The 15,437-nt window shown below is 34.2% G+C and overlaps 1 protein-coding gene across 1 annotated transcript in view; it reads left to right on the top strand.

Moving 5' to 3' along the window:
- ASCC3 (activating signal cointegrator 1 complex subunit 3) overlaps positions 1-15,437 on the top strand; it is a 263,876-nt gene that overhangs the window by 182,442 nt on the left and 65,997 nt on the right. The window contains exons 22-30 of the mRNA XM_063389711.1: positions 731-885; positions 4,551-4,649; positions 5,112-5,280; positions 7,125-7,345; positions 8,752-8,837; positions 10,292-10,458; positions 10,594-10,739; positions 10,848-10,968; positions 12,971-13,113. Of these exons, the coding sequence (XP_063245781.1) occupies positions 731-885; positions 4,551-4,649; positions 5,112-5,280; positions 7,125-7,345; positions 8,752-8,837; positions 10,292-10,458; positions 10,594-10,739; positions 10,848-10,968; positions 12,971-13,113 (1,307 nt within the window). The remainder of the gene's footprint in view (positions 1-730; positions 886-4,550; positions 4,650-5,111; positions 5,281-7,124; positions 7,346-8,751; positions 8,838-10,291; positions 10,459-10,593; positions 10,740-10,847; positions 10,969-12,970; positions 13,114-15,437) is intronic.

The raw sequence follows: 15,437 nt of genomic DNA, 5'->3' as shown, positions 1-15,437 counted from the left end.
CCAGAAGGTGGAATAATTTCCGTAAAAAAAAAAATTGCTGCTACATACTTTGTTTTATATTCAAAATGAAGAGCAAGGGAACAGAGATTTGAGCTGTAAAATACAAGTAGGACATTTTTCTAAATAAATAGAATCACTTTATTGCCTTAGTTACCATGTTTATAATAGAAAATAAAAAAACATTGCAACATTTAATTTTTCCTTTGTCTCAGTTACACACTGGTATATTCTGACAGATCAGAGCTGCTGTGAGATGTTTACTTATGTGTGTTTTTAACTTATTAAGTACCTTTGTTCAGTTTTATGAAACGCATTTTGTCTGCTTTGAATCACTACACAGGAATTGTAGAAGTTCCAATTAGGTAAAAAGTTGGTATTTATGCTCTGAAAAAGAACTATACAGCTTGGTAAGAGCCTGGTCAAAAAGTCAGTGAAGGAGAGGGAACTAGTTTGACATAATGTTTTTGGTGTGAATTCTTAATAGTTATTTTAACCCATTAGGTACAGCCAACAAGGGGGTCAATACTGATTTTTCAATGCTTTAAATTCTAATTCAAGTTAAGTATTAAAAAATATTCAGACATGCCAGGTCAAGAGAGTCAGACATTTACGTACCCAGGAGCAAAACAAGCAAGCAGTAATACTGCTCTCTAAAAGCCTATTTGAAAGTCAGGCTTGTATGCTTTTTCCTGGAAATGCAAATTTGTTACACCCAGTGTTTTCTCGGCAGGTCATATGCTGCATCATGTGAAAATCGGGCTAAAGGTAAAACAGTGTGTCCATCAAATCCCCTCCATCATAATGGAAGCGACGATCCAGCCAATCACCCGCACAGTGCTCCGCGTGCGGCTGAGCATCGCTGCCGACTTCATGTGGAACGACCAGGTAAAGAAAGAGGGAGGGCAAGCCAAGAAGCATTGGTTTAGCTTCAGTAAAGGAGGTGATCACTGGGAGTGCATAGCTGTTTGGATTAAAAAAAAAAAGCATTTATTTTAGCTAAAAAGCTAATTTGATAATAGGAGTGGGATGACCTTTATGACTTTTGTTGAAGAAAGCAGGCAAAGATCATCTTTTCATTTCTTGAATTTCTTGATCATCTTTTCATTAATTTTGTAAGATTGGGCGGTGTACAACATGTTGAGGCAAATGGTTAATACTGAATATTCAGAGTAGTCACACACAGATTATAGTTATGTTCCCAGAAAGGGACACATGAATGGCTCTCTGAACTATGAATGAATGTCAAACACAGGAAAGCCTTGTAATGCAGTTCATGTATGCCAGGCTCTCCTGTTCCTCCTGGCCTCACAAATATACATGCAGAGTATCTGTGCCTTTCTCTGCTGGGACCTGTCTGAACAAAAAGAACTGAGATATGTTGGAATGATGTTCATCTGTATTTTATAATGCAAATGCATATGGAAGGAGTTGTACCAGTTGCACATTTAGCTATATGCACATCCTTTGATTCAGAATCTGTTCATTAGAAAGACATTTAAAAAAAAATCTAAATGAAACATAAATGTCCACATGGGGGCATTGTATTGTTGCTGTTACTTCTGAAACTTTCTACAGGGGAAAAAAGATACCTCCATGGGCAAAAATAATTTCCTTCTTTTAGACTTAAGAGATTTATGCTTAAGATAAATTATTTTGAAATGTGGATATTAAGTATCTGTGGGTTTATTAAAATTATTTTTTAAATTCCTTATATTATAATTTTGCCTTAATCCTAATAAAATGAGACTTTTATTCCAAAAATATTTAAATTACTTTAGAACTTATTTCCCCCGATGAAAGGTGTTTTATTTTCTTGTGGAAGCTTCACCACTTCACCAAGTTATCTTATAAATGGGTGTTTAGCAATCAAAATATGGAAAGTTTGATTCTTCTTGCCACCTAGATTTATTAAAGAAATATTTGAATGGATTCCTACCATGAATTATAAGATTAATATCTTTTTTTGCCTAGTTTATGTGCAATACTTCAGAAAGAAAATAAAGCATTACTTTTTAGGATTGAAACAAGTTTTTATTGTTCAGCTTTCATCCACTTTACCTGTAATCTGCTAATGACAAAAAACAAAGATTGTTTGTCATATTAAACTTTATCTTAATACAAAATAATTTCTCAATCCATCATCAGTTTTTTCTAAAAAACCTAGCTTCTTTATCTTTACAGTTTGAAAAGGGATCCGTACAAAATTATACTTTTGTTTTGATTCTGAACTTCTAAATTTAGAGCAAAATTTTGTCACAAGTCTGTTTTCTGCCATGACCCCTTAACATAGTTTTTATAATGATTGCTTTGGAAACATTATGATTGTTTTATCAATTAAGTTTATGGAGATGGTTTTATGTGAATTTTTTTATTGGTAATCATAAAAACTTGGAAAAGTTTTTTTTTCTTTTTTTATTTCTGTAATGTGGTGTTGGTTTTCCTGTTTCTTCAGTAAATGAAGCTTCTATCACAGTAAATAACTAAAGCTGTTAAATTTTAATAGTCTCTGAAAATTAATAACTGTCTCAAATTCCAGTATAGACACTCTGAAACTTCTTCCCTATCATCACATTATTTTAACAAGCTTCTCAGAAGATGGCTACAGAAACTTTCCAATATACCTATAATTAGGTACCTCGTACAAAAGTTAGTTGCTAAAAAATTCTGTCTAAAGAATTGTAGTAATCAAATAAAACCAGTTATGGAAACTTTAAATACCATGCTTAGCTGAAATACCCTGCTTGGCTAACATTTCATGGTTTTAAGATTGTTCCTTTACCTGGATAATTAATTCTATAATGATCTCATCACATACTTTGCACTTGACATTACAAGAGAAAGAAAAGATGTTTTTGTAGTTGTGACATACAACATCAACTTGATCTTTCGTTTTCAGTACAGGGAGCCCATAAGATCAGTAAAAGCATGTGAGCCAAATCCCAGATTTTTTTTGTGTTGTTAGAAGTGAAGGATTATAAACTTTCCCAGACAGAGCAATTAAGCCTTAATGCATCTAGGAGGAGTCCAGCAGAAATGCAGAATAATGCAAGTAGTATTAATTAGCTGAGTCATATATCAGATATATAGTTTTAGGGTGATGGTTGCCTGAAATACAGATATGTGCCAGTTCTTAAGAGCTCCACAGAGTTCTTAAGAATCATTACTAGAGAATATGTTGCATTTCCTGTTCCCAGATTATCTTACTTACCCTGTGCATTTTTTTCATGGGACTTTCCAAAATTAGGTTGCTATTACAGTTAATACTAAAATTTCTGAGCTTTGAACTTCATTGTCTTCCTTAATTATTTTTATTTCTCTTAAATGCTCCTAAACCCTGATAACATAATAGTGTCACTGCCACCTGCATGTCATTTCAGTTTCACTGTTTCAGTTCCCACTGAAGCTGCAAGTGAAATTCAAGTGTAATAAATATGAATGACTGTCCCTCTATTTGTCCATTGTGCAACTGTGGTAAAAAAGAAAGTCAAGCACCTTAGTTTTATTCTTCGTGCATTAATTTGCCTTCACAAACCAGTACAGATTGTTTTCTGACACAGACACAGTAATGAATTATGCTGAAAATAATGTGTGCTGTGTGAATCAATACCAGATTCCCAGAGCATTAAAACTGCCATTAGAAGCAACTATGCACTTTGTCTTTTTTTCTATTAAGTTTAGGAAAAATTCCAACTTTTTTTTTTATCTCCTGGTTTTGCAACTTTTCATAGTCATCAGAAACACCAGAAATCTGCATTCATTAGTAGTGTGTTTTCCATACTCCTTCATCATGCATTTTTCTTGTTTTCCAAAATATTTAAATAAAATGCTTGTACATTGGTAAAGATTTTTATTCTGATAAAGAAACAAAAAATCTTAATTTAGCATCATACCTAGCTATGATTTCTGGCGTTGCCGGCATTGCAAGGTAAGGTACACAACAAAGGAAACAAAAATCTAAGTTGCAAAAGTCATGTTGGCAGGTGGCAGGGAAACCATCAAGTGACGGCTCTGTTTATGTTCTTCTCACTCACCTGTAACAATGGCTACATTTACAGCCTTCTGAATGCACTTAGAGTATCTTTCTAGAGGAAAGGGGATGAGAGAGAGGACAGGAATGTCACAATTCAGTGTCCAGTCTTATCCTGAGAGAATATTTTTGACTGAAAAATGAGCAGACAATTGCAAACAACAATCCTCTATACAGAACCCGAAGGCAAAAGCACAGGGAGGAATAAAGAAAACATGTTCTTTCCTAGGAGCCTAGAGGAAACCCTTGGGGTTAAGTAAATTTATAAACAGCTGAGGCACTACCTTCAGTTGCATTTGTATCATGTCCATTTATATTAGATGTACCTTAAGCAAACCCTTATTGAAGCGTAATCTTTAAGCAGACTGATCTGATTAAAAATGTTATTTTACTTTTATCTCTGATTTCTGTACTTCTGTATTCCTTGATGAGCCAATGTCATTCCAAAATACATCCACTATTTCTAGCAAACCTAGGGAATCTTGTTAGAACTAAAACAAAGCTGTCTTTTCTACTCATAAAGGTACATGGCAGTGTTGGAGAGCCCTGGTGGATTTGGGTAGAAGACCCTACTAATGATCACATTTATCATTCAGAGTACTTCATCATTCAAAAGAAACAGGTAATGGACTTCATTCAGAATCTCATAGCAAGACAGAAACAAAGTTAGTGAGATGTGGATTTGTCAGGTCAAACAGTATTTTGACATAAGCAGATTTTCAAATCAGCAGTACAGCTTTCAAATTCATATGTAGTTGATGAGCTTGGAATTCCACAGCAGTGTTTTCTAAGCACAAATGTCCCTTTTTCTCCTTTGCTGGGACAGTTATTTTCAGGTGATATAGAAAGACTGTAATGGTTTTGTCTGTTGAAGAACAAAGATGAAGATCCAGCCGTATTTTTATCTTGTGAAGACTGCAGAAAAAAGTGATTCCAGGCAGTAAAATATTTTATAAAGATGTAAACATTTGCACTCATTCATTATTGTTTTGTGTTAGCATTGCTTATGCAAGTGAGGCAAACTATGATTTTTCAAGTTATGGATTTTTCTGTGCAGTAATTCTTCTCTACATGTTTGTCCTAGGTCATTACCAAAGAACCTCAGATGCTGGTGTTCACAATCCCAATTTTTGAACCTCTGCCTTCTCAATATTACATTCGGGCTGTGTCCGATAGGTGGTTAGGAGCAGAAGCTGTATGTATCATAAATTTTCAACATTTGATTCTTCCAGAGAGACATCCACCCCACACAGGTAACTTCAAATCTGATCATTTTGCTTGAATTGATATTGCTCATATTGGGGTTTTTTTATGGTAGTGCAATAAAACTCTTACTTCTGATTCATTGGAGAATAATTTATGGAGTTTCACTTTGTGATATTTCTTCTTCAGCTTTCTAAGCTTTTCAATTCCTGAACAAAATGCAGGAATTTTGGTTTCATCTCAGCCTTCATAATACCAGCCTTTTAGTTACTCCAGATTCTCTATAATCCATAAGAAAACTGAACCTGTCATATAAAACAAGGGAAATATCTGTTACAGTATGTCTTAGCTTAGTCAAGTATTACCTTTCTTCTGGACTGGCTAAAAATAATCATAGTCTAATAAATGACATTCAGCAAAGGACAAACGATGCTAAAATTTTGAAAAATGAGAAGTTTTACTATTTTTGCTAAGATATGTTTATCATAGCAATTACTGTTACAGCATTGAACATCACATTTCATCTCATCAAGTTGTGGCCTTCCCCTCCCCCTCCTTTTTTAACACTTGGCACAGGAGCATATGTTTGTGTTTTGCTTCTTTTTTTCTAGATACATAAATTGTTTTATACATTCATTGGGCCTGATGTCACTGTAAAACCTTTCCTCTGTAATTACATTTGGCTCATCTAGCAGTCTGCCGAGTGCCTTCAGAAATGCAACGTTCTCATACGGTGTTGTCCTTCGGCATGCATAAATTCACATGTGTTTGTGAAGTGTTTAGCTATTGTTGTACTGTACCTACGCTGTCTGGAAAAGCACGTGTAACCTTTTTATCTAATTGACTGATCACTGACTACTATTCAGAAGAAACAGAAAGATATTTACACATCACCAGTTATGGAGACTCCAGGATTTATGATAATTGATTTCAATTCCCATCTGGTTCCCACTCAACAATGAAGTATGTAGAGGCTCTGCTAGGCAAAAAAACCCCTTCTTTCTCCTCAACAGAGCCCAAGAAATCACTGTTGCAGTGGGAATGATAAAACAGCCATAAGGTATCAGTGAAAAGCATGTGAAGAATATTAGGCATCATTGCCTCAGTAGATTTTATGACTCCCATATCATACCTTAATGTGAAGCACCCTGAAAAGACAAGGAGACCTCCAGCCACAAAAAAACCCAACAACCTAAACTTCAAAGAAAGCATCTGCATAGCAGAATCACTGCAGTCTCCTTAATTTGGTAGGATTCCAAATCCAATCTGGTTATATATATCATCTTCCAAATTCCGCAATCTTTAATTGTTTGGATAGCAGATGCCCTCAAGATATATTGAGAATCATATATTGAAAAGCTGTTTATTTATTAAGATTATGTCTTTAATTATACATTTAAAGGATAAGATGCAAAATTTAGCTGTACTCATCTGATTTGTATTACTCCATCAACTTGGAAACTCCAAAGAATCCTTCCTTCTTAAAGAGATCTTTTCCCTTGAGCTTGAAATACTCCACATTCTGTTGTCATAAGAAGCTGGACATACATATGATCTAATACAATGAATTTAGAACTTACTACAAGTGGGTAAAAAGCTAACAGGTATAAGAAAAAGATTAATATATGCAAATAGCTGGCTCACAGCTATCAGAGTACATTAAAAATTGCTTGCAGAAATCTTTCAGAGCTATAAAAACAACTTTTCTTTTTTCTCCATCAAAGTGAACAGTTACCCAAATGTGTACTCTCTATCGTATGAGATACTAAGTAAAACATTTTTCAATGTAAATTGTCTCCCACTAAATTACTGGATTAAATATTTATCTTCATAACAGGCTATGTCTTGTCACAGCATCTCTTTTCATGCACTTACAATCATTTTGTGGTTTTAGAGCTTCTGGATCTTCAGCCTTTGCCTATCACAGCCTTGGGACATCGTGAATATGAAGTCCTGTACAAATTCACACATTTCAACCCTATTCAGACACAGATATTCCATACCCTTTATCACACAGACTGCAATGTTCTTCTTGGAGCTCCTACAGGTTCTGGAAAAACGGTTGCAGCTGAATTGGCCATCTTTAGAGTTTTTAACAAGTATCCCACATCAAAGGTTTGTAAAATAGGTTTACTAGAATCATTTTGTTATGAGCATCTTTTCAGCAATAAAAGTGTCTAGAAGAAGACTATGAGGAACTGAATTTTACTTTCTCCAATCTGTATGTGTGTGGATACATGGTGAATACATGGATGGATACATGTATAAATGGTAGTGCATTATTTGCATTATGCGTTTATTTAAACTATTTATTTTAATCAGTTGACAGCTAGATTTAGACAGCTAAATCTAAAAAAAAAATTCCTTTTCTTCCTTACTTAACAGCATTTCCTGCTTTAATTTTCTTCTGCTAGCAGTGGTACTGTTTTATAGCTATTGTAGTTCCCTTCCATGTGAATACAAGTAGCCCAGTCTCTCTATTATTTAAACAAATAAGTTGCAATTAATTACTACAAACCAGTTCTCTTCCCCCTCCCCCCTGTGTTTTAAACTGTCTAGAAGCTGAACAACTAACCTTTTGGAGTTTTGTTTTCCAAGTGAATATGTATCTGCTTCTCAACTTAGACATATTGTATTAGTTAACCACATTTTAGCTTTAAAGTCTTTCAAAAAGATCTCTGTATCTGACTGGGAGATTTAAAAAAAGTATAACCTTTCTGTTAGCAGATATTGTGTACATAAATTCCTTAATCATCTTTGAATTTAAAGATCTTCATGTAATTTATTAGTCCAAGTGAGGTAAACAAGTCACTTATACACTTTCAACTTATCTGTGAGACATAAAAAATAGCCAGTTCTCAAAGGAATATATCTTTTAGGTTTTGAAAAAGCTGGAAGCCTGGCTATATATTTCAATGAATGTATGTGAACTCTTCATGTAGCAGAGCTACATGTTCTTCATGTTCAAGAGCTTTAGAATTTTTAACCATAAATCTATAAGTAAATATGTTTTGTACACATGAGCATATTCCCCTCTGCACTGCAGGCTTTTTTGAGAAAAATATTGTGATATTTTGCTTAAAATAATCAGCCTTTTATTTAATTGGTAATGTTTTAATAATTTAATGACATAACTAGAAATTGGGTAAGATATTGCTTGCAAGAAATTCACATTGTGTTCCAGAATGTTAACATGCAGATTTTATAGTCATGGCAAAAAAAAACCCCTTTATTTACATAAGTGGGTTTTGATTTTAAAAGGTGTGATAAATACTTCAATTTCAAGAAATTTTTATTTATCAGAGTTTATTTGCTTATGAATTGCTCAAGAAAAAAATCAAAATTTTCAGGCGTTATGCCTATTTTAAATAAAATCGCGTTGTAGGTCATTTAAGGAACTCAGACCTTATTTAGTTTATAGATTTGGAGTATATTCAAATCTCACAAATACTATGTGTTGTAGGTACGCTTTAATAAAGGTGTCTTTTTTAACTTCTAGTTTTATGCCTTTTATTTTGCAGGCAGTATATATTGCACCCTTGAAAGCACTTGTCCGTGAGAGGATTGAGGACTGGAAAATTAGGATTGAAGAAAAGCTTGGTAAAAAGTATGTTTCTCCTTACCTAATCAGAGAAATGAGAAGCAAAAGAACAGCTCATCAAGTATGAATAAAATCTCAAAATACTTATGAGTATTTCAAAAAGGGTTTTGGTTTTATACTGTCCTTCAGATTTCTAGTACTTGAAAAGTTCTATCAATAATCGCTGGTAGATCAAAACAAAGATCAAAAATGATAGATCAAAAGTGATAGATCAGAATCAAAACTAAGGAAGGGATACACTTTGATACCCAGCTATTTTTGTTCTCATTGCTTGCCAGTATAAAAAATATGAAGCTCAGATTTCACTTCACAATATCCTTGGAAACTGAAAATGTAAGTCAAAATAAGCTCTCCTTAGAAACCTCAGCTCTAAGGAACATACAGGATTTGTATGAACTGTACAATACTAGTCACATTAGGTCCTTCATATATAAATTAATGTAATTTTATTCTTTGGTAACATCATTTTCCTGCTGATCTTCCCAGGAGTTGGAGTCCAGCCATTACATTATGATCTGTAAGGTTTATCAGTCATGTTGATGCTTCCCAAAATTATAGTGTCCTGAATTAAAGCTTTTCTGCATAGGATGCATCATTTAGTGCTTTCACCCTCTCTAAATGTAGACTTTTTCCCAAGTTACGCACAAGGCACACCACGAGAGAAAGAGATGCTGTTCCATAGACATGAAATTACCAGTAATATTCCTGTTGTTTTCACAGCAATGAGATAAAATATTTTATGGTAATATTTCTTTTTTTGGAATTTACACTTACTTGTGACTAAAATCTTGAACAGGATATAGCCATTACATTGAGGAATTTTTTGTTTGCTGTTCAGCTGCATTTAGAATGTGTCATTGAAATGTCTAAAACCCATTATAATGGATCCTTCTAAAATGATGGGTCATGGCAAATGCTGCAAACAATTGGAAAAAATCTGCTAAGCGTCTTCAAAAAGTAATCTCAGGCTAATCTTTGCACCAATCTTAATGGACCTTCACCAACATCACCAAAAAATGCAATACACGCGGCAGTTTAGCCTCATTATTCAAACCAGAGATCCATGCAGAACAGCAGGCAGCAACTTGGTAGCCTCCATGAAAGCTTTCATCCCGCCTGTGACAGGATGTTATGATTCACATTACATCATACCAGTATTGTGTTATCTTCATTTTGATATACTAACTGTTGGTTTGGACTCATATTTGTCCTCTTCTTTTTATATGGTTTTGCTAAGGAATGGTGTTTGCTATTTAGATGATATTTACTAGTAAAACAAAGAGACAGGTTTGTTTACTTAAAACAATTTTGGAAATCCTGTTAAATGTATTTGACAAGAACCAAAATGACTTTGCTTAATTTTGTTTCTGTCCTCTTTTAGGAATTTAAGAAGTAAATATTTTAACATTAAGCTGTTTTAAAGCTTTGTAAAGCCAAGACACTGTCTTTCTTGATTACAGGGTTGTAGAATTGACAGGAGATGTGACTCCTGATATGAGAGCTATTGCCCAAGCTGATCTGATTGTTACTACCCCAGAGAAGTGGGATGGTGTCAGCAGAAGCTGGCAGAACAGAAGCTATGTTCAAAAAGTTGCCATTCTTATCATAGATGAGATCCATCTTCTAGGTGAGCATGTTTTGCTGCTTTTGAAGAGGTGCTAAATTTGAAGAGGTGTGCTATGTTAGCTGTGATGTGAATGTACTCTTTGACATCTGAACCTTTCCTTTTTCTTTATTTTTCTATTTGCTTTTCATTTACCAGGGGATGAGAGGGGCCCAGTATTGGAAGTCATTGTGTCTCGAACAAACTTTATCTCATCTCACACTGAGAAGCCAGTAAGAGTAGTTGGTCTATCCACTGCTTTAGCAAATGCCAGAGACCTTGCTGATTGGCTAAACATTAATCAGGTATGAAAAACATTTTCAAAAATGGGTATGTATTTGTCATGCAGAAAAACAAAATAGCAATTGGTAAGATAATTCAAGGTTAAAATTGAAAAAATTGTTCTCTTGTAGATGGGTCTGTTCAACTTCCGACCATCAGTGCGCCCAGTTCCTCTGGAGGTGCACATCCAGGGCTTCCCTGGCCAGCATTACTGTCCTCGCATGGCCAGCATGAACAAACCTGCTTTTCAGGGTAAGCAACAAGCTCCCAGACCTTTTCCTTCTTTCCCTAAAAGAAAAAGGGACTTTACCCAGTTCATTTGCAGCACATTTGCAACATGTGTTACTGTATGTACTCTTGGCATGTATTGGGAGAATCTGCTCTGCTAATGGCCCGAAGCTATTTGTCTGAAACATAAAGTGTGCTGCAAATGCAACATGTAATAGAGGAATGTAATGTATTTAGAACAGAAGAATAAAATTTAGTGTTAGTGAAGGGGAAATAAAATGTGTTTTCTCTTAGTGTTTGACACCAGAAAGAAATATTTGTGTAAAAATTTTTGAAATTTAGAAAGCAATAAAACCATTCATATTATTAATCTGCTGAGGTATTTTCATATGGACCACTGCATGTAAGCATTAAAAAAATTGTGAACAGAAGTTGCAAGTCAGGCTAACCTCCTATAATTCTAGTTGCAAAGCAATAACCATAAAATTCAAAATTTTTAGTGTATCCAGATATGCTTCTGTTTCTAATTTTTTATTCTTAACCAAGCTGGCAAGCAGTATAGATTTAAGAAAAGCTCTCTTGTATTCTATTTGAACATGTTTTGTTTTGGTTACATAAGGAATATTTATTATATCAATTAAAAATAACCTCCAAAATAAATTTTGTGATGTGAACTGCTGTTGATTGTGAGGTGACATTTGTGAAGGGACTTTTTAGCTGCTTTAATTAGCCTTATGACAGAAGCAAAGTATTGATTGTGGACTAGAGACCAATCTTGACAGCTCGGATTATTTACACCTCCACAAGAGCATTGTACAAAAACACTAATGAACAATAAATCTGTCTCGGGCTGTTCTACCACACCTGTTCCTGAAGCAACAAAAATCCATTAGATGTTGTGCTTTTAAAATATATAGATATATTGGCATATGTAAGATATAAATACACATGAATTATCCCATTTCAATAATTCCACAACTGCACTGTGTGTGTATGCAGGAGCGCATGCTGGGTAGTGTTCATGAACTGCAGAATAATATGTGCTGGTGGGCAGTATGAAATAGTTTTCAGAAATTAAAAATAAATAAATGTAATTGCTTGAATGAGAATTACATGAGAAAGCACACAGACAGAGTTATAAGTGGCTTAGAGAGGGTATTTGAAATTCTAGGTACACCTGTTTATACTTCTAGTGCTTGTTGATGTTAGAAAATATGTATAAATATGATTTATTTCATGCACTGTTCCCAACTTGTTTGACATGATACAGTCAAGGCTATTTTAGCATTTTCATGGCAATACTTATTCCTGAGACCAGAAAAATTCACTGCAACCTGAAACTTTTCAAAGACGGGCTGAGCAAGAAAGTGCTGTTTCCAAAAGTCCCAAAACCTAATTAGTTTAAAATATATCTTAATTGATTTAAATATATCAGACTGGTTAGCTGGCACAGAAACAAAGTTCTCTTGTACTGTAATGCCCACTTTCACAGCAGCTATTGAAAAGTCACTTCCTGCTTTTTATACTTTTTCTAATATTGGTAGATTGAAGTGATCCTCTGTAGGCTGACATGAATTTATGTAGTTTGAGCTCTGAATCAGGCAGAAAACAAATTTTAGACCTTCATGGCACTGAGTCTGAGACAACATATCGCAACAGTGCATAAAAAACATTAACATACTTATTAGGCTGAGATAGAGAAATTCTCAAGCTTGACGTCTAGAAAGCTTGTCTAGGTTTTGTGGTGTTTTGTTGGTTTTTTTTCATAACTGGTTCTCTTAATTAGCTTACAGTGTTCACTGAAGTAGCTGAAGGGAAACTGAGACTCAGCTAAGTGAAGTTTTACAGCCTTTGGTTCAGAGGTGGTAATTGTCACCTCAGTTGTATCCATCCAGCAGAACAGAGGCTCAGTAGACATACCTGAATGTCATCTGCAGGGAGGTCTATCAGCTGTCATGGGATTGCAAAGAGAAACTCATTTTTCTCATTGAAGGGTCTGATTCTCAAATTCTGTTTTGCTCAACAGCAATTCGGAGTCATTCTCCAGCCAAGCCTGTTCTTATTTTTGTGTCATCCAGACGTCAGACAAGGCTTACTGCCTTAGATCTCATAGCTTTCTTAGCCACAGAGGATGATCCCAAACAATGGCTGAAGATGGATGAAAGAGAGGTAGAAACATTTTACCTTACTTTTTTGTGCTTTGCTTCTACCTTGTTGATGTTTGTTTGAAAAAAAAATTCATGTGAAACAAGAGTCATTTGAGGGTAGATCTTGAAAGAGTTGTGCATATGCTGAAATTTTATGTATTAAAAGTAGTGACAGCATTAAGGCTGTAGAAGCGTCTGTACAAGAGCTGAACTTCAGAACACAAACTCTTTTATCTTTGTTTTTTCCTGCATATCTTATTAATGCTGGTTCCATGGTCCCAGACAACATATATCACATGGTGCAAGTCTTTGATACCAAGATAAGACAGAGGGTAGTGCTCTCTAAAGTTTACAGCTGGACATCTGTGACATAAAGATGTTGAGCTGCAATCTAAACCAAATCTCTTTCAGTCTTTTAAGAGAAAAATCATCCTTCTCATAAGATGCATTATGTATATGTAGATGCATATATATCTGTGTGAATATACATACCTATGTATGTACATGCATCCATCTATATTCCTAGATAAATAGATATACTGCAGAACCAATCTTTTAGCAATAGTTTAGTCTTGCATATCAATTAAATAAATCAATGATATAAAAAAAATAAAGAGAGCTTCTGCCAATATCTTTGTTTTAAAAATATAGAGATTGCAAAGTCAAATGCTTAGATGTTAAACAATGCTAGCAGAAAGGTTTATTTTTTGTTCTTTTTGAAGCAGTATAATCTTTAATTATATTTTCTTCCTTTTTTTAATCTTCTTTTGTTTACTGCAAAACATGAATGAGAGCTAAATAATAAACAACCATTCAATATTCTCTTTTATCTGCATTCTTCAAATTGTATACCAGATTATATTTAATTCACTCAGTTCAGCACCTGCTCTGAATTCAGTATTATTTATTTCACTCTGCACTAATGGTCCTGATCATAGTACATCATTGCTGCAAGACAGGTTTTTCTCCTCGATACTCAGATTTTCTAGATTTTGGAGATTAGCTTTTTCTAATTATTGCAAATCTTCTACTAGGAATTTCTGTGATAATTTAGGATCAAAAAGCAGCAAAATTAAGGAATCATAAATATAAAATCCAAGTTCAATACTGTATGAATATTTATATATCAACAGTTTTATCAATGGTTATACAATTATAAAGATTATATACCAAAAAGTATTGTTTTCTAGGTTATATTGTTTGTGTTCGTTTTGCTCTTTGCAAAAAAAAATAAAATGGGATTTTTGAGAGATAAAGATATCCTTCCTGTTTTGGATGGATTTCAAAACAGAGAGTGGCTTTCTTGGCTGATAAACCACATTGCTAAAACATATCTGAACTTGCTGGTGCTTTTCAACTATATAACATCTATTAAATGTTTTCTTGAACCTAATAGAAACATTTCATATCCAAGCTATTATTTCTGAGTAGAGTACTCTAGTACCTTGTGCTGGTTTACTGTAGTGATCTCACCTACAATTAGGATATTCAGCTTGCCCTAGGTGACTTGCATTAATATGAATAGTCCCCCCATGTCCTGGGAGCCACTGCTGTTGCAAAAAGAACTGTAACTGGAGCTTCTTCACTTACTGGGAAAGGGTTTTCTATTAGGAGTCTTTGAATTTCATGTTTCAGAATAAGCCTCTGAAGGTTTTGAAATAGGAGCCAACAAGGACAAGCGGACTTTGCATTTATTAGTTTAATAACATTTGCATATGATTTGTATTTGAATTAATAAGCTGAATGTTTGGAGCATGAGATACCTACCCAGTTACTCTGTCCTGATTACGTAAATGTAAAAGACTGAGGATTAAGTTCTAAGTTGTTATATCTTACCACTATTATGCAGAACACAATTCTGTTTGAAGTACCCACAATTTCAAGTGGACATTTCTTTGGGCAATTATGGGACTAGTTTGTAGTTTTGTGTTTTAAATGAGCATGATTAGCCTCAGTTTCATTTGACATTGAAGCAAAGGACAAAGCTCTAATAGTGCTACATATATAGGATATATCATGCCTAATTCTTTAACAATAATCTAATCATAATAAAAACTAATCACAATTTAGGGGGGAGTTAATTTAAAAAATCAAATCTCAAGTAATATTAAAGTCAAGGTTAGATGTGAAATAGACAAAATTCTCTCCAGGCCGCTATAAAATTTTTACGTTTGAAAAGTAGAACTAGCAAATACTTTATAGTTGGTATATTCCATGGCTAACACTCTTATCCAGAATTTCAAGTGTTTCTCAATGCCATATAGAATTAAAATGGACCACTTAGAAGAATTAAATTGTTGCTGCCTTTTAAACAACTTTTTTCCCTGATAGTTTGTTGTTTTGGTT

The sequence above is a fragment of the Prinia subflava genome, chromosome 2 (genome assembly GCF_021018805.1).
Source record: "Prinia subflava isolate CZ2003 ecotype Zambia chromosome 2, Cam_Psub_1.2, whole genome shotgun sequence".
Taxonomy (NCBI): domain Eukaryota; kingdom Metazoa; phylum Chordata; class Aves; order Passeriformes; family Cisticolidae; genus Prinia; species Prinia subflava.
Note: the sequence above shows the minus strand (reverse complement) of the source record. Positions and strands in the feature narration are given on the sequence as shown.